The sequence below is a fragment of the Haematobia irritans genome, chromosome 3 (assembly GCF_050003625.1).
Source record: "Haematobia irritans isolate KBUSLIRL chromosome 3, ASM5000362v1, whole genome shotgun sequence".
NCBI lineage: Eukaryota > Metazoa > Arthropoda > Insecta > Diptera > Muscidae > Haematobia > Haematobia irritans.
In genome coordinates, this window is record NC_134399.1 from 223940427 (window position 1) to 223964850 (window position 24424).

The 24424-nt window shown below is 37.7% G+C and overlaps 1 protein-coding gene across 1 annotated transcript; it reads left to right on the forward strand.

The window, feature by feature from the left end:
- The first annotated feature begins 3368 nt into the window (after positions 1-3368).
- On the forward strand, positions 3369-8618 carry LOC142231459 (uncharacterized). The gene has a single exon (XM_075302066.1). The coding sequence runs from the start codon at positions 3369-3371 to the stop codon at positions 8616-8618; it is 5250 nt and encodes a 1749-aa protein (XP_075158181.1).
- The last annotated feature ends 15806 nt before the right edge of the window (positions 8619-24424 follow it).

Genomic DNA, 24424 nt, shown 5'->3' on the forward strand with positions numbered 1-24424 from the left:
CAATGAGCAAGATCTCACCTTAGCCTGGAAAGATACAAGGATTTGCTTCGCTTGCACAAAAGGGGTTTGGTTTTCTCCAATAAAAAAAGTAAAGACCCCTTTTAAAAAGGGGTCAGTTTAAAATGTATACCATTGATTGGACACCAGAATTCAAGTGCCGCCGTAACATCCGATGGTCGCTCGTCGTTTATCGATTGTGATGTCGACAATGCGAATTTTATCGGAAAAATATCCTAAAGATGTTATTGAAGCCTTGGACATATAAACATTTCGGCTGCAGATTATGGTCAAGCCAACAGGACTCAGCACCAACGCACTCAGTACGTGTCTAGCAAGAATCTCTTAAAAAGGAGGTTCCTCCCTTTATTTCTTCCGGCCACCAATGGCCGTCAAAATGTCCGGATCTCAATCCGTTGGACTTTTGCGCCTGGGACATTGTAGGGAGTATGGTCTGCAATAAAAAAGACTAAAGAGGCGATCATCTCCACACGGGTATGGACCGCAGATCCACTTTTGTGCAGCATGTGATAACTTTATCAGCTATCTGAAGACCATAAACTGCTATAAAAACTTCATTATATTAACCCTTTAACAACCGATGCCAACTTAGGAGGACATTCGAAAACAACACCAATCACCTCACCCAGCCAGATCTTACTAGAGACTATGGAAATGTGGATTAGCCAACACTGAAACATATGTATAGTCAGGCTTGTAAGATGGGTATCTGGCATTTTCTTTTCAATAGCATAATAATACCAATTCCTTAATCTCCATGTCCAGTTACCTCGCATTTAAAATTGTAATTAATGTAACACTAAACTCTTTGTTATTTCCCCACATAGTTTCGATTTATTTCTCGATGTTATTTTAAAGTATAGACATTAATCTTCCATATTGGTAAGCACTAATATGCATTTTTATAAACTTCTTTAACAATAAATGAAAAATATGAAATTTTGAGATCATTTTTCTAGTGTATGTCTCTAATAAATGGAACAATAATTATAGGTATATTTTTTCGGATTCCTTTTTGTATTTTTTCTTACACTTTGATATATATTATAGGCCAAAAAGCGCTTATTTTCGTAAGGTCATTTGGTCACTGTTTATACAGAAAACCTACATTCTACAATCAAGTTTTAATTTCCCCCAAAACACATAGAAATTCCCAAACACCAAATATTTGTCAAACGGATTTCGATTCATTGTTATCGATACCGCCCTTTATCGAATTATGTCATTATTACGACTTCCGCAAATAGTGACTCGTGTTGTGTCTCTTTCGCTATCATCCGTCGTACTGGTAAGACTCCAACTCTATCCAACGAAATAAATTCAGAGTTATTCAAACAATCCTAATTTGTTTGTTTTCCTTATCTGGATTTTCTTTACATTTCTCTCTATGGAATAAATCTCCATACGTTCTTTCGGAGAGTAAGAGTAAATCGACATTCTTGGATTTATATTGAGACGACCCCCTTTACACCTCCATTTTCATCGTTTACCTCACTAAGCTCCAGTCAGAGATTAGGGTGACTTGGATTCCTATCCACATCAACATTTGGTCCAATTCGAACCAGATTCGACCGCTTACAATTTGGGAGAGCCGCTCTCGAAGATTTCCATTCCGCTGTTCCATCTACGCCTGGCGACAACAAAACAGGTTGGTTGAAATTATTTCTAAGCATTCCTAGTCAGTCGTAGTTTAAGTGCTATCGAATGAGTTTGGTGTCAAATTGAATTGCGGAAGATTTTGCGAACAGAAGCATAATTTGCACGTGTACAGTGTACGTAAAGCGCATACAATTTCTAAAACCCTAGATATATTTGTTTCATTGGGAAAAAATATATCCGTCTATCAAACAATTTCCGTGAAATCATCAGTGGGATGTACCTTGGATGTAATTGTGACGAATTCCCGACATATACATAATTAATTCCTTGCGCACGAGTACCCGTCAAATTGGTTTACAAAGGCAATTTAAATTGGTGAGTCTTTTGAGATGAGAATCGTGATTACTTTGAATATGGTAAAAATTACCCTTGCCTAGTGGTATCATGCATCGTGTATGGTAAAGTCTTCAGCTGAATGAAATATTCCATTCTGTAGTTTACAGTGTAATGCTATGTGACAGAAGCCTCTGTTTTAAATGTTTAACAGTGAGCTCTGTGATGCTATGTTATGATAATTGCATACCTTTAATTTCAGCCCGTTCCTACTAACATTATGTTTCTCCTATGCTAGTTTCATTTCCATAGTAAAATAACTCTTTCCCCTTTACGATATTCGCCGCCCTTGCCTGCAGTCCCAATTAATCCAATTGTTTACACATTTCTCACCAATACCACTAACTCCTAGTTTGGTGAGGCTCAGTTATTTTTTATTCTCCCAGGTGATTTGTCACTCAAGAGTAGGCCTATATTGTAATTCGCCTTCATCATCCCAGTGTTGAAACTTGTAATGCCACTGTACAATTCTGGGTACAAATAATTTTTATAATATAGGACAATTTTCCATATTCCTATTTACTTTTATTATATTTTATTTACCAATTTAATGTCATATATTCTGTTTTCCCCATCCGATAGACGGGGCCCAGATTCGAGAATTAGTTTCTTGTTATAGTTTTTATTCCAACTAAAGTGCAGTTTTTTTTTCCTCTGACAGCTCCTCATTTCTATTAAGGCCGGCATTAAGTTTTGTTATTTTGTTGATCACAGTAACATCATTTAAGATTACTGCTGGAAAGATTAGTACATTTGGGAGGTGTTGTAGTACCCCCATTTTAAGTTCCATCACTGATTATTCTCAATTGAAACGCTGTGATCTAGTCTCTTTTTCTCTGGAGTGATCTTCACCCACACATGTACACTCGCAGCGACCGCTCTGCCCGCATACTGTTTTGAAACTAGGTCAATGAACTTTAGTAGACATTTTTGAGGAACAGCTGATTTGTGACGTCACTGTCTGTAAGTCGAAGTGAAAGATTTTGTATCTTTCACATAGGTTCTTTTTATACTTTTGCACAGTGGGGTACAATAGTAACATAATTTCTGTATTTATAGAAATACAAATTTTCGAATGTACTTTAGAAATTTTCCGATTTGCTGATTCCTTCGATAATTATATTGAAATTATATCCAAATAATTTTGTACAGCTGGCAGATTTTCTCTGTCCTTGCTGAATACAATTTTTCCATTACGATCTTTTTGATATTCAAGGGGCCATTTCAATTTTTTGTGATATATTCAGTTTTTCGCTATTTTAATACGTTTTATTTGGCTATTTTTTGGATATTGGTATTTTCATATTTTCTATGATTCCCCTGTACTGAGGTCCTCGACTATCTGTAATTATTTCGTTATGTCTTTGGATAACTTCATTCGCCTAACCAATAGGTTGGTTGACTTTGAGGCCAATCTTACGGACAAGAAGAAACCCATAACTTCAAAATTTGTGGTTGATACGAACAAGGAGGAAGTAAGGGATATTTGGGGACGTCTAAGAGCTGCCTACGAGGAATGTCTCTTAGACATAGAACAGGATGATCCTGAGGGAGAAGGTGACAAAGAGGATGACGATAAGGCGACGGTAATAGCGACGGTTAAATCGAAATTTAATAGTTCTTTCGCGACATATTGCCGCTGTAATCAGCATCTGGGCGAGGTACTCCAGGATTTATCCCCGCAAGTCCAAGTTTCTAACCCAAATCCTCCTAATGGTTTTAAGCTCCCGGCTTGTGAAATTCCACTTTTCAATGGTGATTTTCGTGCATGGCCGACCTTCAGGGACATTTTTTCAGCCATATGTATTAATAATTCTCGCCTTAGTTCCGTAGAGAAGTTATTTCATTTAAGTCAGAGGACAAAGGGTGAAGCCAATGATATCGTGGGTAGATTTGCTCTTACAGGCGAAAACTTTTCCTTAGCTTGGAAGAGCCTCTGTTCGAGATACGAGAACAAAAGGGTGTTAATTAATCATCAATTAAAGTCCCTATTCAACCTTTCGACTATTCATACTGAATCAAGTCAATCCCTGAAAACGCTACAAAGGGATATGAACGCTTGCATCGCAATGATAAAGCTTTATGAAATCGACGTGGAAAGTTGGGACCCCATTTTCATTTTTATTTGCTGCAACTGTTTGCCAAACATTACCCTCACATTATGGGAACAGACACTAGAAGACAAATCAGTGATTCCCAAATGGTCTGCTTTGGACAATTTTCTGACGAATCGCCACCGAACTTTAGAGTCTGTTTCGGAGATTCGGAGTAGTGATCCGTCATTTTCAGTCTCAAAATCCAACACTTCAGAGAAATCCTATACTAAATCCAAATTAAAGCATGTGAAAACGTTCCAGAACAAAGTATCAGAGCCTAAATGTCGGTTATGCACAAATGAAGCTCATGTTCTCCGAAAATGTCCAAAATTTGAACAGATGAGCTGCAATCAAAGATTGTCGGAAGTCAAAAAGGCCAATTTATGTCTCAATTGTTTTTCAAGGTTGCATTCGTCAAAAAATTGCACAAGTAAATTTTCATGTTTCAAGTGCAACAAGCGACACAACACTTTGCTTCATCGGGAGAATGTCCAAGGTCCCCAATCTCTGGTCCCGAACTTGACTGCCATTTCGAAGCCCGTTTCAGCCCCTGCATCTTTTCCTTCAACTTCTATACAGTCCACGAAATCGGGAGATGGGGTTATACAGTCTTGTTTTGCTGCCCATTCCAAGGGTGTTCTATTGGGGACAGCCATGGTGAAACTATGTAATAGTGGTTTAACGTATGTTGCACGGGCGTTGGTGGATTCTGGGTCCGAGGGGACATTCATATCCGAAAAACTATTTAACAATCTCAGACCCCCATATAGGCGGACAAGCGCCAACATTTCGGGCTTAAATAATTCCATTTCTGCTTCGGCTCAAAAGGAGTGTTCATTCCTTTTGGCTTCGAATATTGACGATCATTTCCAAATTTCCGTTTCGGCCCTTGTAGTCCCACATTTATCTGGGGAGCTTCCATCTCGCTCTATCGATTCGAAATGTTTATCCGAAATTCCCAATATTCCATTGGCAGATCCTCGTTTCTATGAGGGATCAAAAATCGACCTACTTATAGGGGCAGACTTGTTCCCTCACATTATGAAATCGGGTATTCAGCGACAAGTCTGTGGATCCTTACTGGCGCAGGAAACTGTGTTCGGTTGGATCCTTACGGGCCCAATTGGCATCGACGAAAAACCCAGTGCACCACAAATTGTGTCTTACTTTTGTGAGGTGTCCCTTGATACGAGCATTTCTCGCTTTTGGGAGGTGGAGGACCTTCCCAGGAAGACGTTTATGTCACCATCCGATAAATTTTGCGAAGACTTATACTGCTCCACTACAACTAGGAATGAATATGGTAGATATGTAGTGTCACTTCCATTTAAGGAGGAATTTCTTCGGAATATGGATATTGGTCAGTCCAGAAGTGGTGCCTTGGCCCAGTTTCTAAGAAACGAATCTCGTCTGCTTAGAACTCCTCATTTTAAGACACAGTATGATGATGTTCTAGCTGAGTATGAATCCTTGAATCATATGTCCAAAGTTTCACCCCCAATTGGTCCAGGGGTTCCCAAACATTATTATTTACCACATCATGCTGTCGTGAAACCCGACAGTACAACCACAAGGGTTAGGGTGGTATTTAATGCGTCCTCTCGGACAACTAATGGGCTAAGCCTGAATGATGTTTTGCATCCAGGTCCTGTACTTCAACAAGATCTTGTTGTTCTTGTCCTAAGGTGGAGATTCTTCCGTTATGTCTTCAATGGAGACATAACTAAAATGTACAGACAAATCCTGGTAAATCCTGAGCATAGGACCTTCCAACGTGTCCTCTTTCGTATGAATCCCAATGAACCAGTTCAAGATTACCAACTTGACACTGTTACTTTCGGAGTAAATTGTGCTCCTTTCCTCGCTATCCGGACACTTTTACAATTGGCCGATGATATCCGAGAAACTTTTCCTTTAGCATCTAACATACTTCGAAATGCGATGTATGTGGATGATGCTCTCGTTGGAGCACATTCCATTCCTGAGGCTATAGAATCAAAAAAACAGCTGGTTAGCGCCCTGAATTCTGCCGGCTTTTCAATGAGAAAATGGACATCAAATTCTAAACAAATTCTCTCTGATGTCCCTGAAGATCAGTTGCTTTTCAAGGATTTTTTAGAATTTGATGATCGAAGTTCTACCAAGACACTGGGAATCCGCTGGAATGCGACATCCGATTCCTTTTTCTTTAAAACTACTCATTTCTCAGAGGATTGTCGATATACGAAAAGGGAAGTTTTGTCCCAAATTGCAAAACTATTTGATCCCGTTGGATGGCTAGCGCCCTGTGTAGTTATTGCCAAGATAATTATGCAGAGAATCTGGACTGAAGGTACCGAATGGGACGATCAGATTTCATCGCAATCGTTAGCCGATTGGAAATATTTTCAATCCTGTTATCCGTCTATAGATTCCATTAAAGTTCCGAGGTGGTTCAATTATACACCAAAATGTGATGTCCAATTTCACGGGTTTTCCGATGCGTCGGAAAAGGCGTATGCAGCTGCACTTTACGTCCGGATAAGGGAGGAAGAGTCCGTTTCAGTACACCTGGTCTCCTGCAAAACGAAAGTAGCACCGCTTAAGACATTGTCCATACCGCGACTAGAGCTGTGTGGGGCAACTTTGCTAGCAGAAATGATAGATCGCCTTGTTCCCCAGCTAGAAATTCGGAACTTTTCTATTTTCTGTTGGACTGATTCTACTATTGTCCTTTCGTGGTTGGCCAAGCCTCCCTGCTATTGGTCAACTTTTGTGGCGAACAGGGTTTCTAAAATAATCCAAGCTATAGATCCACCTCGTTGGCATCACGTGAAGTCTGAGGAAAATCCAGCAGATCTAGCTAGTCGTGGTGTCTATCCACAAGATCTATTAGGTAACGACTTATGGTGGCATGGACCTACATGGTTAAGGGACTGTTATGAAAATTGGCCTAGATTCGAATACTCGCCACAAGATCTGACGGAAACTGAAAGAAAAAGTGTAAGAGTTAATTTTTCTTTCTTTACCGATCACGAAGACATCCTCGAAAGATTTTCTTCTCTCTCAAGAGCGCTTCGGGTAATAGCTTACATATATAGATTCTTCTACGCCACTCATCCAAGATTTAAATCCAATTTCCAAAGGACCACATTTAATATTTCTACTTCAGAAATAATAATGGTTCAAGATCGTCTAGTGTCCATGACGCAAAGAGCACATTTTCCCAACGAATACCTAGCATTATCTTCCAAGAAACAGGTAGCCTCTGCTAGTCCGATCTTAAACTTAAATCCCTTTCTTGACTCTGAAGGCATTATGAGAGTATGTGGCCGACTTGTATCCTCTCCAGGGTTATCTTATAATGAGAGACATCCTATTATTCTGCCTTACAATTGCCAGCTTTCCCGATTGTTAGTCCAGTTTATTCATACTATTTCGATCCATGGAGGTAACCAACTAGTTTTAAGATTAATCCGGACACAATTCTGGATTATAAGGGTCAAGAATTTAATTAAGACCACTATAAACCGTTGCAAAACATGCATTTTGTACAAACATAGGTGTCAAAAGCAACTAATGTCGTCGCTTCCCCCTGAAAGATCAGAATATTCAAGACCATTTACTCACACAGGACTAGATTTCGCTGGTCCTTTTGATATTAAAAGCTTTTCCGGTCGGGCATGCCGAATAACCAAGGGATATTCGTGTGTCTTTGTCTGCTTCGCAACTAAGGCGATCCACCTTGAAGCCGTGTCTGATTTATCCACAAATAAATTCCTAGCCGCTTTTAGCCGATTCGTCTCACGGAGAGGATGTCCATTACACCTTTATTCCGATAATGGCACCAACTTTGTGGGCGCCTCCAAAATCCTTGCTAAGGATTTCCTCCAGTCTAGCAAACAGTATGTTGAATCCAACTATGCCCTTCAACGATTGACATGGCACTTTAATCCTCCTGGTGCTCCCCATATGGGTGGGCTCTGGGAGGCAGGAGTAAAAAGCTTCAAAACTCATTTTCGTAAGGCAGCTGGTAACTGCAAACATACTTTTGAAGAATTCCAGACTTTACTCTCTAGAATAGAAGCTTGCTTAAATTCTCGTCCATTATGTTCCGCATCCACAGAAGCGTCTGACCTTTCCGCGCTAACCCCGGGTCATTTCTTGATTGGTAGCCCAATCCTAACTCCTCTTGATCCAAAAATTTCCGAATCTCCGAAATCATTGGTCAACCGTTGGCAACGACTAAAGGTGATGCACCAACATTTTTGCCTTCGTTGGAAGGAAGAATATTTGAAAGAACTCCATAAACGGCATAAATGGAAAACATCTTCGGAAAATGTCAAAGAAAGTGATTTGGTTGTCATCAAAGAAGAAAACTTGCCACCAAACTGTTGGCGCCTGGGTAGAATATCCAAAGTACATCCTGGGTCTGATGGTAAAGTACGTGTTGTCGATATTGTAACAGAGAAGGGTAATATCACGCGACCGATTACAAAAATCGTTATACTTCCCAGTGATTCCACGAATTAGTTCACATTTTGAGTATCTGAGACTCTTTCAATATATAAAAAAAAACTAAAATGATATCATTCGTAGCAAAACATGCGTGGCTCTAAGAATCAACCCAAATGGCGAAATAATTCATACATCTGCCGGCTTTGTCGATGGACCCATCCACTACGTAAATGTAAGAAATTCCTTGAGATGACCGTTGCGAAAAGAACACAGGTGGTGAAAACGTACGGATACTGTAGGAATTGCTTGGCACATTCCCATTCGCAAAATACATGCTTCACTACCACTGGCTGTCGTTATTGCAGCTTACATCACCATAGCCTGCTCCACGTATCTGATCGAGGTCAACCCGGCAATATCAAACGTCCATCAAAAAGCACAACTAGATCTCGAAACAAAACACCAGAGGCAAAATTTCAACCAAGTACTTATCCACGTTCTATGCAGGACTCTAGCATGACCAAATCCACAGCTAGATCCTCTTCCAATTCAACCACAAAATCAACTGCGCCTACTCTATCAGCTATTTTGAAACAAAATATTACAACCCTACTTCCTACCGTTGTAGTCGAAATAAAAGGCAACACCAAGGTCCGATGCCTTTTAGACTCTGGGTCTAAACATAGCTGCATTTCGTCCAAATTAGTAAGGCGCTTGCGACCCACTACTTATACCTTAAATGAAGAGACTATCTGTCCCATAACTTTAACGTCAGTTTACGACTCCAAAATCAAAATTGAATCAACATTGAGAGTAAACAACCGCATGTCTATCCATACACCATCAGAATCCTTACCAAAGGACTATGCGACAAGATTCGACAATATGCTACTAGCTGACGCTGGTTTCTTCAAATCGGACTCTGTGGATATAATCTTGGGTGCCGATATATACTCTCGAGTAATAAAGGAGGGCATATTGAGCCAATTTGGGCTGCCTACGGCCCAAAATACCATCTTTGGCTGGACAATTTATGGAAATTGTCCGGTTTAGTAGCATATCATTATCCTCCGAATAATTAACTCCCATTTATGAAGAACATTCATATACTTACATTTTACTGCTATAACTGAATTATGAATATCAATTTGATAGCACGAACTAGGATACTTAGAAAGATTTGAACCACACCAACTAACATTAAATTTATTACATAAGTAACTCTATTATTATCAATACAGAAATATGAATTATTTCCTTAATTTGAAATTTTATTCCTGAATTCTCTAAAAAAAAAAAAATTGTATTCATGTTTATATACTTTTGATTTTGATTTATATATTTTTTTCATTAACTTTAAGCTGGAACCGGAAGTAATAATAATGACATAAATGTGCGCGTTCATTGCAGTAATACAGCAAGGGGGCCGGAAATGTTTATACAGAAAACCTACATTCTACAATCAAGTTTTAATTTCCCCCAAAACACATAGAAATTCCCAAACACCAAATATTTGTCAAACGGATTTCGATTCATTGTTATCGATACCGCCCTTTATCGAATTATGTCATTATTACGACTTCCGCAAATAGTGACTCGTGTTGTGTCTCTTTCGCTATCATCCGTCGTACTGGTAAGACTCCAACTCTATCCAACGAAATAAATTCAGAGTTATTCAAACAATCCTAATTTGTTTGTTTTCCTTATCTGGATTTTCTTTACATTTCTCTCTATGGAATAAATCTCCATACGTTCTTTCGGAGAGTAAGAGTAAATCGACATTCTTGGATTTATATTGGCTTTGAGACGACCCCCTTTACACCTCCATTTTCATCGTTTACCTCACTAAGCTCCAGTCAGAGATTAGGGTGACTTGGATTCCTATCCACATCAACAGTCACAATTCAAGAATCAAATTAAACACCTGTTTTCCAAAATGTTTTTTTTTTTTTTTAACTTTGTAGCCTAAGTATTTATGAAACTACCCTCGTATGTTTAGTCATTTCCAAAAGCCTTTATGGTTATTATTATTTACAGGGAAATCACTTGTCCGACGGAAATAATCGAGGGCAGAATAAAATGGACGCAATGTAAAAACTACTCCCAAAACTAACAAAATGGAGTAAAATCCATTTGTGTTTATTTGCGAATGTGTGTGTGAAGAATATATGACTATGAGTTTATGTGCCGACTGAGGTATATGCAAGTACATTTGGAGATATGTTTGTGTGCGGATATTTTGTATTAACTTCCGGTATTTGGGTGTTGTGCTCTTATGAAGTAGTTTTAGTTTTGCTCCTGCTATTTCTCACCACTTGGCATTACTCGCATATTATTTGTATACAGTTGGGTAATGATTGGATTCACCGCTATCGGATCCCTTGACTGTTGCTGTTGTCTGGACTCGTGCTGCTCCTTTAGTGGTGGTTTGTATGTTTCTTCTTTCCACTCGTATTATGATTATTGTCTTTCAAGTGCAATTTCCTGTTGTTTTGGTTTTATTACCATTTTCGGTTGTTGATATTATTATTACTGTTTTTGTTGTTGTTTTGGGTGGTGATGATGATGGTGGTGGTAGTGGCAGTTGAGGTCCTTTTTATTTATTTTTGTTGTGTTTCCTTCGACTCTTGTACTCATATACTTTCTTGGGTAATGATGACGAGAGACTTTGTTGCTTTGCTTAGAAAAATGAAGTGGGAAACAGAGTTCCTGGAAGAAATCCTCATTTATGCATATTCATTTTGGTAATACGAGCAATCCTCATATTATTACAATATTTTTCAAACTCTACCACTTACTCACCCTCCCCCTCTTTCTCTCACTATCTTTCGTCTACTTGAGTTTGGGGTGTCAATGACTGGAACACTTTCGAAAAATTTCCCACTTCATTCATTCGCATCATAAAATGGTGAACACTTATTTTGTTTCATTAAAAACTTTTGACTTTGTTTTCTTCAACTTTTTGCTCTTCCACATGAAATGGGCTTTTTAATAAGATCCATTTAAAACCGCAAAAGAAACCATAGAATTTTTGCCATATCTCGGGGTTTTATTTTGACTAAATGGTTATTGTATGTTGAACATTTCTTTGGTCAAGTTGATTTGGGTTTGATATGTTTCGCGCAAAGTTGAGCACCTTAGAGTGTGCCGAAATTAATTTGCTATAGGATGGTGGTGTGGAAAGAGCATGAGATTTTTATACCCTCCACCATAGGATGGGGGTATATTAACTTTGTCATTCCATTTGTAACCCATCGAAATATTGCTCTAAGACCCCATGAAGTATATATATTCTGGGTCGTGGTGAAATTCTGAGTCGATCTGAGCATGTCCGTCAATCCGTCTGTTGAAATCACGCTAACTTCCGAACGAAACAAGCTATCGACTTGAAACTTGACACAAATAGTTGTTATTGATGTAGGTCGGATGGTATTGCAAATGGGCCACATCGGTCCACTTTTACGTATAGCCACCATATAAACGGACCCCCAAATTTGGCTTGCGATTGCTCTAAGAGAAGCAAATTTCATCCGATCCGGCTGAAATTTGAAACATGGTGTTAGTATATGGTCTCTAACAAATTGGTCCACATCGGTCCAAAATTATATATAGCCCTCATAAAAACCGATCCCCAGATTTGGCTTGCGGAGCCTCTAAGAGAAGAAAATTCCATCCGATCCGGCTGAAATTTGGTACGTGGTGTTAGTATATGGTCTTTAACAATCATGCCAAAATAGGTCCATATCGGTCCATAATTATATATAGCCCCCATATAAACCGATCCCCAGATTTGACCTCCCGAGCCTCTTGCAGGAGCAAAATTTGTCAGATCCGGTTGAAATTTGATACGTGGTGTTAGTATATGGTCTCTAACAACCATGCAAGAATTGGTCCATATCGGTCCATAATTATATATAGCCCCCATAGAAACCGTTCTCCAGAGTTGATCTCCGGAGTCTCTTGGAGAAGTAAAATTCATCCGATCCGGTTGAAATTTGCAACGTGGTGTTAATATGTCGCCGCTAATATCCATGCCAAATTTGGTCCATATCGGTCTATAGTTATATATAGCCGATACCCAATCACACAAAAATTGGTCCATATCGGTTCATAATCATGGTTGCCATGGTTTTATTTCTATAGAAAATTTTTTCAAAATGTTATTCTTATAGAAAATTTTGTCAAACTTTATTTCTATAGAAAATTTTGACAAAATTTCATTTCTAAACCAGTAAGGAAAGACTAAAGTCGGGCGGGGCCGACTATATTATACCCTGCACCACTTTGTAGATCTACATTTTCGATACCATATCACATCCGTCAAATGTGTTGGGGGCTATATATAAAGGTTTGTCCCAAATACATACATTTAAATATCACTCGATCTGGAAGAATTTGATAGACTTCTACAAAATCTATAGACTCAAAATTTAAGTCATCTAATGCACTAGGGTGGAACACAATTTTAGTAAAAAACAAGTAAGGAAAGTCTAAAGTCGGCCGGGGCCGACTATATCATACCCTGCACCACTTTGTAGATCTAAATTTTCGATACCATATCACATCCGTCAAATGTGTTGGGGGCTAGGTTAGGTTAGGTTAGGTTATGTGGCAGCCCGATGTATCAGGCTCACTTAGACTATTCAGTCCATTGTGATACCACAGTGGTGAACTTCTCTCTTATCACTGAGTGCTGCCCGATTCCATGTTAAGCTCAATGACAAGGGACCTCCTTTTTATAGCCGAGTCCGAACGGCGTTCCACATTGCAGTGAAACCACTTAGAGAAGCTTTGTAACCCTCAGAAATGTCACCAGCATTACTGAGGTGGGATAATCCACCGCTGAAAAACTTTTTGGTGTTCGGTCGTAGCAGGAATCGAACCCACGACCTTGTGTATGCAAGGCGGGCATGCTAACCATTGCACCACGGTGGCTCCCGTGGTGCAATGGTTTGGGACAATGGTTTGGGACAAACCTTTATATATATGGGGGCTATATATAAAGGTTTGTCCCAAATACATACATTTAAGTATCACTCGATCTGGAAGAATTTGATAGACTTCTACAAAATCTATAGACTCAATATTTAAGTCGGCTAATGCACTAGGGTGGAACACAATGTTAGTAAAAAAATATGGGAAACATTTAAATCTGAAGCAATTTTAAGGAAACTTCGCAAAAGTTTATTTATGATTTATCGCCCGATATATATGTATTAGAAGTTTAGGAAAATTAGAGTCATTTTTACAACTTTTCGACTAAGCAGTGGCGATTTTACAAGGAAAATGTTGGTATTTTGACCATTTTTGTCGAAATCAGAAAAACATATATATGGGATCTATATCTAAATCTGAACCGATTTCAACCAAATTTGGCACGCATAGTTACAATGCTAATTCTACTCCCTGTGAAAAATTTCAAATAAATCGGAGTTAAAAATTGGCCTCTGTGGTCATATGAGTGTAAATCGGGCGAAAGCTATATATGGGAGATATATCCAAATCCGAACCGATTTCAACCAAATTTGGCACCCATAGTTACAATGCTAATTCTACTCCCTGTGCAAAATTTCAACTAAATCGGAGTTAAAAATTGGCCTCTGTGGGCAAATGAGTCTAAATCGGACGAAAGCTATATATGGGATCTATATCTAAATCTGAACCGATTTCAACCAAATTTGGCACGCATAGCTACAATGCTAATTTTACTCCCTGTGCAAAATTTCAACTAAATCGGAGTTAAAAATTGGCCTCTGTGGTCATATGAGTGTAAATCGGGCGAAAGCTATATATGGGAGATATATCCAAATCTGAACCGATTTCACCCAAATTTGGCACGCATAGTTACAATGCTAATTCTACTCTCTGTGCAAAATTTCAACGAAATCGGAGTTAAAAATTTGCCTCTGTGGTCATATGAGTGTAAATCGGGCGAAAGCTATATATGGGAGATATATCCAAATCTGAACCGATTTCAACCAAATTTGGCACGCATAGCAACAATGCTAATTCTACTCCCTGTGAAAAATTTAAACTAAATCGGAGTTAAAAATTGGCCTCTGTGGTCATATGAGTGTAAATCGGGCGAAAGCTATATATGGGAGATATATCCAAATCTGAACCGATTTCAACCAAATTTGGCACCCATAGTTACAATGCTAATTCTACTCCCTGTGCAAAATTTCAACTAAATCGGAGTTAAAAATTGGCCACTGTGGGCAAATGAGTCTAAATCGGACGAAAGCTATATATGGGAGCTATATCTAAATCTGAACCGATTTGGCTGATATTTTGCAAGTTTTTCGAGACCCATAAAATATTCGGATGTACTGAATTTGAGGAAGATATAAATATAAACCGACCTCCCGATTTGGGGTCTTGGGCTTATAGAAATCGTAGTTTTTATCCAATTTGCTTGAAATTAGAAATGTAGAGGTATTTTATGACCATAAAGGGGTGTGCCAAAAATGGTGAGTATCGGTCCATGTTTTGGTATAGCCCCCATATAGACCGATCTCCCGATTTTACTTCTTGGGCTTATAGAAACCGCAGTTTTTATTCAATTTACCTGAAATTGGAAATCTAGAGGTATTGTAAGACCACAAATACGTGTGCCAAAAATTGTGAGTATCGGTCCATGTTTTGGTATGGTCCCCATATAAAAGGACCTCCCGATTTGGGGTCTTGGGCTTATAGAAACCGTAGTTTTTATCCAATTTGTCTGAAATTGGAAATCTAGTGGTATTTTAGGATCATAAAGAGGTGTGCCGAAAATGGTAAGTATCGGTCCATATTTGGTATAGCCCCCATATAGACCGATTTCCCGATTTTAATTCTTGGGCTTCTAGAATCCGAAGTTTTTATCCTATTTGCCTGAAATTGGAAATCTAGTGGTATTTTAGGACCATAAAGAAGTGTGCCGAAAATGGTGAGTATCGGTCCATATTTTGGTATAGCCCCCATATAGACCGATCTCCCGATTTTACTTCTTGGGCTTATAGAAACCGCAGTTTTTATTCAATTTACCTGAAATTGGAAATCTAGAGGTATTGTAGGACCACAAATACGTGTGCCAAAAATTGTGAGTATCGGTCCATGTTTTGGTGTGGTCCCTATATAAAACGACCTCCCGATTTGGGGTCTTGGGCTTATAGAATCCGTAGTTTAAATACAATTTGTCTGAAATTGGAAATTTATAGGTATTTGAGGACCATAAAGGAGTGTGCCAAAAATGGTGAGTATCGGTCCATGTTTTGGTGTAGCCCCCATATAGACCGATATCCCGATTTTACTTCTTGGGTTTCTAGAATCCGTAGTTTTTATGCGATTTGCCTGAAATTGTAAATATTATTTTAGGCTCCCAAAAACGTGTATCGGATTAAGTTTTTATCGGTCCTTTTGGTAATGCCTCCATATAGACCGACTTCATTTCATGAGGGTATAGAAGGCGCACTGATCATGAAAATTGCTTGAAACTCAATGTAAAATTTTCAGATTTCAGATACTTCTCGGGTGAAAATCAAAGCAAGACGTTATTTTATAATTTTCGTGCACACTTACAAGAGATGTTAATGATTCCTCTAAAACTCAAACAAAAATGGTTCTTATAAATCCACAATCTGATATAGTCATCATAGGTGAAATCTTTAAATTTATCTTCGGGAAGTGTCCTCAAGTCCTCAATCCCTCCTGAAATTTCAAAGGAAACCCTAATATTTGGTTCATGGTGGTGGGTATTTAAGATTCGGCCCGGCCGAACTTAGTGCTGTATATACTTGTTTAGTTTAATATATACTACGTATGGACTACCTTGCGATTTAGAAGACGGTGTTAGGAAGTTTTAAGATACCTTGCCATGGGCAAGTGTTACCTCAACCCAAGTAATTCGATTGTGGATGACAGTTTTCAGTAGAAGTTTATACGCAATCCATGGTGGAGGGTACATAAGCTTCGGCCTGGCCGAACTTACGGCCGTATATACTTGTTTTTATTATACCCTTTACCACTACTGTGGTACAGGGTATAATAAGTTTGTGCATTTGTATGTAACGCCAAGAAGGAGTAATCATAGACCAACCTTTTAGTATACGGATCGGCTTAGATTTAAATTCTGAGTCGATTTAGCGATGTCCGTCTGTATGTCTGTCTGTCTGTCCGTTTGTCTGTCTGTTGATGTATTTTTGTGTGCAAAGTAGAGCTCGCAGTTTTAGTCCGATTGTTTCGGCTCAATGACGATCTCCATTGATTTTGGAAAAAATCGGTTCAGATTTAGATATAGCTGCCATATATATATTTCACCGATCTGGTCATAATTGGCGTGTGTATCTACCGATCTTCCTCAAATTCCGTACATCCGAATATTTTATGGGTCTCAAAAAACTTGCAAAATATCAGCCAAATCGGTTCAGATTTAGATATATCTCCCATATATAGCTTTCGCCCGATTTACACTCATTTGCCCATAGAGGCCAATTTTTAACTCCGATTTAGTTGAAATTTTGCACAGGGAGTAGAATTAGCATTGTAACTATGCGTGCCAAATTTGGTTGAAATCGGTTCAGATTTGGATATATCTCCCATATATAGCTTTCGCCCGATTTACACTCATATGACCACAGAGGCCAATTTTTAAATCCGATTTAGTTGAAATTTTGCACAGAGAGTAGAATTAGCATTGTAAATATGCGTGCCAAATTTGGTTGAAATCGGTTCAGATTTGGATATATCTCCCATATATAGCTTTCGCCCGATTTACACTCATATGACCACAGAGGCCAATTTTTAACTCCGATTTAGTTGAAATTTTACACAGGGAATAAAATTAGCATTGTAACTATGCGTGCCAAATTTGGTTGAAATCGGTTCAGATTTGGATATATTTCCCATATATAGCTTTCGCCCGATTTACACTCATATGACCACAGAGGCCAATTTTTAACTCCGATTTAGTTGAAATTTTGCACAGAGAGTAGAATTGGCATTGTTGCTATGCGTGCCAAATTTGGTTGAAATCGGTTCAGATTTAGATATAGCTCCCATATATATGTTTTTCTGATTTCGACAAAAATGGTCAAAATGCCAACATTATCCTTGTAAAATCGCCACTGCTTAGTCCAAAAGTTGTAAAAATTACTCTAAGTTTCCTAAACTTCTAATACATATATATCGAGCGATAAATCATAAATAAACTTTTGGGAAGTTTCCTTAAAATTGCTTCAGATTTAAATGTTTCACATATTTTTTTACTAATATTGTGTTCCACCCTAGTACATTAGCCGACTTAAATTTTGAGTCTATAGATTTGTAGAAGTCTATCAAATTCTGTCCAGATCGAGTGATATTTAAATGTATGTATTTGGGACAAACCTTTATATATAGCCCCCAACACATTTGACGGATGTGATATGGTATCGAAAATTTAGATCTACAAAGTGGTGCAGGGTATAATATAGTCGGCCCCGCCCGACTTTAGATTTTCCTTACTTGTTTTATATATGTTTTAAGCCACTGTATGCACAAAAAAAAAATTAAAAAAAAAATGTTTATGATTAAAAGATATATTTGCTGCGATAGGGAGGAATAATGTTTGTTCGTAATTTTTATAGAAAATTTACCAGATCTAGAGTATTTAAAGGCTATGGAAATTTGCCTTACCCAGCAACGAAACATATGTCTAGTTAGGTTTATGGAGATTTTTATCTGACATTTTCTTTTCAATAGCTTAGTTATACTAATTCTTTAATCTTCATGTCGAAAAAGCTAGTATTAAAATTATAATAATATATAAACAAAATTAAATTTAATTTTTTTTTTGAGATTTCCATAATGCGTTTATTAAAATTTAATTAGGTGTACCGATTTTTATCTACGATTTAAGAAATTTTCCCCTAATTTCACCCTACGGAAAATTGGTGCAAATTGTCACTAACGGACCTACCACAGGTTTAGTGCCAATACTCCCGTTTGTCTCAATTTTTACATAGGGTTCAACATATTCCAAAAGTTTTCCCATTCCGGTATATAGAATAAAACAAGTTCTTTACAGTTTGTCCCATACCTGTCTATGGGGTAGTTATACTAAGTTCTCCCGCCACATGTCCTTTGAAGTGGGTCCAAGTCGTGTTTTGTTCTGGATTGAGAATTCGCAAAACGTAAAATATTCACTAATCTTTACTTTCCGAACCACAAGAATATATAAAATGAAATTTGTATGGATAAGGAATTTAATAAGAAGAATTGGAATGGTTTGCGAGTTGTTGACAATTCAACATTTTACTTTTTGCTGATTCGGACACCAGAACATGGGGAAAGTGACCGGTTCCTTCCATACCTATTGACCAGAACTTGGAAAGGTCCATTCACACAAGGGGCAAGTTCTGTACCGGTCCTAGGTTAACGGTTGGCTGATAAGTCCCCGGTCTAACAAAGAAAAACAAATTTTTTTTGTCAAAATTCGTTTTTATTATACAACATAGTTCCCTTCAAGAGCGATACAACGATTATAACGACCTTCCAATTTTTTGATACCATTTTGGTAGTACTCCTTCGGTTTTGCCTTTTGGTCTGAGAACAAGAAAAAGACGCTGGGGGCCAGATCTGGAGAATACGGTGGGTGGGGAAGCAATTCGAAGCCCAATTCATGAATTTTTGCCATCGTTCTCAATGACTTGTGGCACGGTGCGTTGTCTTGGTGGAACAACACTTTTCACTTCTTCATATGAGGCCGTTTTGCCGCGATTTCGACTAAACGCTCCAATAACGCCATATAATAGTCACTGTTGATGATTTTTCCCTTCTCAAGATAATCGATAAAAATTATTCCACGCGCATCCCAAAAAACAGAGGCCATTACTTTGCCAGCGGACTTTTGAGTCTTTCCACGCTTCGTAGACGGTTCACCGGCGCTTTCCACTCAGCCGACTGTTGATTTGACTCAGGAGTATAGTGATGGAGCCATGTTTCATCCATTGTCACATATCGACGGAAAAACTCGGGTGTATTACGAGTTAACAGCTGCAAACACCGCTCACAATCATCAACACGTTGTTGTTTTTGGTCAAATGTGAGCTCGCGCGGCACCCATTTTGCACAGAGCTTCCTCATATCCAAATATTGATGAATGATATGACCAACACGTTCCTTTGATATCTTTAAGACCTCTGCTATCTCGATCAACTTCATTTTGTGGTTTTTTTTTATGTTTTCGTCGGTAATCACCTTTTTCAGGCGTCCACTGCGGTCACCGTCCTCCGTGCTCATTTCACCACGCTTGAATTTTACATACCAATCAATTATTGTTGATTTCCCTGGGGCAGAGTCCGAAAACTCATTATCAAGCCAAGTTTTTGTTTCCACCGTGTTTTTCCCTTCAGAAAACATTATTTTATCAAAACACGAAATTCCTTTTTTTCATTTTTTCACAATAACAAACGTTGCTTCACAAAAGACCCTCTATCTCACAAACTAATTTACTTACAGACGTCAAATTTTAACACGAACCATTTAAAGGTTGGTACTATATAAAAATAATATGCATTTAATACTAGCGACGCCATCTATGTGTCAGACCGGGGACTTATCAGCCAACCTGTTGTGTTATATATAGTGGCAGCCCGTTGTTTCATGCTCACTTAGGCTATTCAGTCCATTGAGACAACAGTGATGAACTTCTCTTCTCAATAACAAGGGTCCTCCTTTCTATAGCCCAGTGCGAACGGCGTTCCACATTTCAGTGAAATCACTTAGAGAAGATTTGAAACACTCAGAAAAGTCACCAGCATTACTGAGGAGGGATAATTCACCGTTAGAAAACTTTATGGCGTTTTGTCGAAACAGGGTTTGAACCCACTACCCTGTGTGTGCCAGACGGGCAAGCTAATCATTGGACCACGGTGGCTGCCGGTCCTTGGATAGATTCATTTCCCGCAGGGAAGTAGCTAAAATCGATTTTTGACCCTTCCGATTTTTTTCAAAGATTCGAAGAGTGGCCTTTTCGAGTTTTCGACGTGCTTATAACTTGAAAAAAAAAAACGAGCTTGTGACCTTTAGAGTTTTTCAAAATATGGAAAAGTCGATGTTTGTGCCGCGGTTAACCAGATACCGGACATATGTTATTTGCATAACATTCCCCTTATAATACAACTTATACCCATGTTTAGTTGATAAAATTTTTGGGAGATAAATAGAATAAAGAAAATTTCATTGAACTGAAGTAAATTTCTTAAAAAAAAATCAAAATGAATTAAAAAAAAGAAGTTCAATAAAGATAAGTTCTTCTTTATCATCAGTTTAACAGTTGACTTTTTCTGAGTGATCAGGGACCACCCTACATGTCCACGAATCGCTATTTAAAGATGGGAATTAAAGCGAAGTTGAACGAGGCCAATTCATGGTAATCAGAACAACAACTAGATTTTTTAACCTTCTTATTTTTCAAAGATGGGAAGAGTGGATGCTTCAGTTTTCAGATCTGCGGTTAAACCCCATTCCGGACACATATCTCTGATTTAGGTTAGGAAACGTGGGAGCACATTATTTCAGGCTCACTTAAATTATTCTAATGTGACACCACAGTTGTGAACTTTTATCACTGAGCGCTGCCATTACCATTGCACCCCTGTGGCTCCCTACCATCACATTTACCACATAAATTGGAGAAAAAAGAGTTGTGATATGAAATACATCGAATTTAGATTTATTTGCACCACTATACATATTTTTATATAAAATCAAATGAAATATAATATTTAATTGGGAAGGAATTGGATTTAAATTGGTCATGATAATACTCATGGGCAAGGTTGGACAACACAACCGAATGATGAAGGTAGCTACAACCGATGTCGTCGGATGGCAATAACTTCGGTTGTCACAACCAATCTGTATCGTCTGTGCTCTTTTTGAAATATACTGCCTTGTTTCTGATGTGAGAAACTTTGGCTTATTCGCAGCATTTGCGTTAAGAGCAGCCCACTGTTTCGATTATTCATTAGGCTGGGTACCAGTGGAAAGGAGAGTCGCAAACCCTCCATTTCCCTTGCAATTAATTTCGGTTCACACTAATGTCCCCAAATTGTGTGCAATGTATGTGTTTATGTTTGTGCTATTGCAGCTACATTCTCTTATTTCTATGTGTTTGTTATTTGTGTAGCCTATTCCCTCTGTCATTGCCGTTTCTGTTTGTGCAAGTCTTTTCAATGTTCATTTCCGTTTCCGTTTATTTACTGGCTAACCGCAAACATTCGGATTCTTATAATCATTTGCAAATAAAATTTTATTCATTCACACATTCACAGAAAAGCAGAGAAAACCAACCTCATTTGTTGGAGAGGCAAGGAACACAAGGAAATTGCATGTAGAGAGGCTACATTCTGTAGTGCATCAAATTGAAAGCTCTATGGCATACAAAGAACATACACTGGCGGTTTTTCAGAATATTAAAGGTAAAATAATTGAAACGTTAATTAGAAAGGAATGAAGTTAGTTATTTTGTAATAAACTGGATTGTGGGTATGTTAACATATTTGATAAAAAAAATTAGAAGAGATCCTGGCAAACTCTAGGAGAAATGCGACTACAACAAAGGGACAGCCTTAAGAGGGAGTGTGGTACCACGTGTACTTTCGTTACTTATATCAGATGAGATTGTAACTATTCTGCGCCTTTAGGCCTATGCAGATAAAATTGTTATAATGATGCGAGGCCAATTTATGGACACGATATCTGATAATGAGTGAGGGTGGAACCATCGGTTATAGGATTCAGAATTTACAGGTATAAAATTTCCCTTCTCAAAAACGAATCGGTATTTGTGAGGTGTCTTAGTAACGCCACCACGAAGAAAACTTTTGGTTCATTTTAGACAATTTCGAAATATTTAACTAAACAGTATTACAAATGCTGGCATTACGCCGATATCATAAAATAAGTAAATATTTTTCGACATTTTCATGAACATTTAATAGACGTAATTAATTTTTTTCACTTTTTAAAGACAAAATGGCACGAATGTCTTTAGTGTCATACGAAATTAATGATGGACGCTTTTGTAGTAAAATTTTCAAATTTATAGAAATAATGAACTATTTTGTGAGAATAACGAATTTAGTAAATCTTTATGCTTTCTGTGTGTAATTTTAGTGTGTATGTTATTAGAGTAAGGGAAACTTTCTCCAAACATAATAATTCCATGAACTAAAATAAAGTTAAAGTGGCTTTAGTGAAATAGAGAGTTCACTTTTTTTAGTGCAAATATATAGGTTTCGTTTTTCTGAAGTTCTACATTACGTTGTTAAAATAACAAGAATTTACTGAGATTTTTGAAACTTTAACTACCACTTTCGAAATTCTTCCTTCCCATTAAAGCAAAAATGAACTAAAAGTGAAGAAACAAATCATTGCCGCCAAATCATTTCCATATTAACTTCACTATAGTTCCCCAACGGAAAATGAATATAGCCCAGGACCGATACTTACTAGAACAAATTTGACTTAAAAATTGCAAATATGAGCAACTCACCCACACAAAAATGCCACTCGGCCACACAAAAATACATTTGGGTCAGTGGCTCAAATTTTCATGATTTGACATCGGGTTTGTTTACTTAATTGCTTATAACTTTGTTATTTTCGGTCGTTTTTCCTTCTATTTGGCCATATTACTTACGTTAAAGTATCATTTATACGACCATGAAGAGAAATTTATTTTCAATGGTTTGTACTTTTCCGATGGAAAAAGGTCACTGTTAGTGGTTCAAATTTTTTTTGAAAATTTGAACCACTTAACTTATCGCACGTCCAATTGTACATATCATTTGTCATCTCAATATTTTTCATTTAAGTACCAACTATATATATAATCGGACATTTCTAACTCGAGATATAATTTGTTTAGTGAAAACTAGCGAAAATCTAAAAATAACGGGATATCTCAAAAACTGTCCCATAAAAAGTTTTTTAACATTTTTTTCGAATTCAGCAGATCAAAATATATAAGAAACCATTTGGTACGTGATGTCAGTATAATGCTTTGTAATAACCGCTGGGTTTATAATTATATATAACCCCAATAAAAGCCAACACGCAGATTTGACTTCTTGAGATCATGGGGGAACAAATTTCATCCGGACCTCTTGAAATTTGGCGCTCTAATTATTGGTTCATATCGGTTCATATAATTTAAAATTCGTTGACATAGTCAACTGTTACCAAAACTCAAGTAATTCGACTGTGGAGAAATGTACGTAATATAACATTCAAGGCAATGCTTGATATAGGGTACATAAGATTCGGCCTGGCCAATCTTTTAGCCATATGCATTTGTTTTCCTTACTTTTAGTGCTTTTTTTTGCTGTTCTGAAAAAGGTAGAATTTCTAAATGATAGTTAATGTGAGTAAATTTTCGTTGTTTTAACAATGCAAAAATAAAAAAGTCTCAAACAATTGAACATTAAATAACCAAGTTTACTTTTTTTCTGCGTGTACGGTAGCAAAAGCAAATATTCATCACTTTGTTTAACAGCAACTGCGGTTATGTTTTCGTTTTTTTTATCTCTCTACGTTTTTCCCATTTTTTCCTGAACCTTAATGTGAGTGTGTATCAGCTAATGCCTTGTATCAGGATATTACCCTTTACTTTGGTGCATATAGTCTTTGTTTTTTTGTTTTTGTTTTACAAAATACACTCCTCTTTTTTCTATCTCTCACTTGTGTATCCATTATTTGCATTTCCTTTTTCCTTTACAAATGTGAAGCTGTTGCACTTTCTTTGAGAGCTCAGATGTTGACGATGATCTCTCTGCCTCTCTATGATTATGGGTGTATGTGTGTGTGGGGATATGTAACTACGGTATGCAATCCTTTCTTTTCGCTAGTGTTTAGCC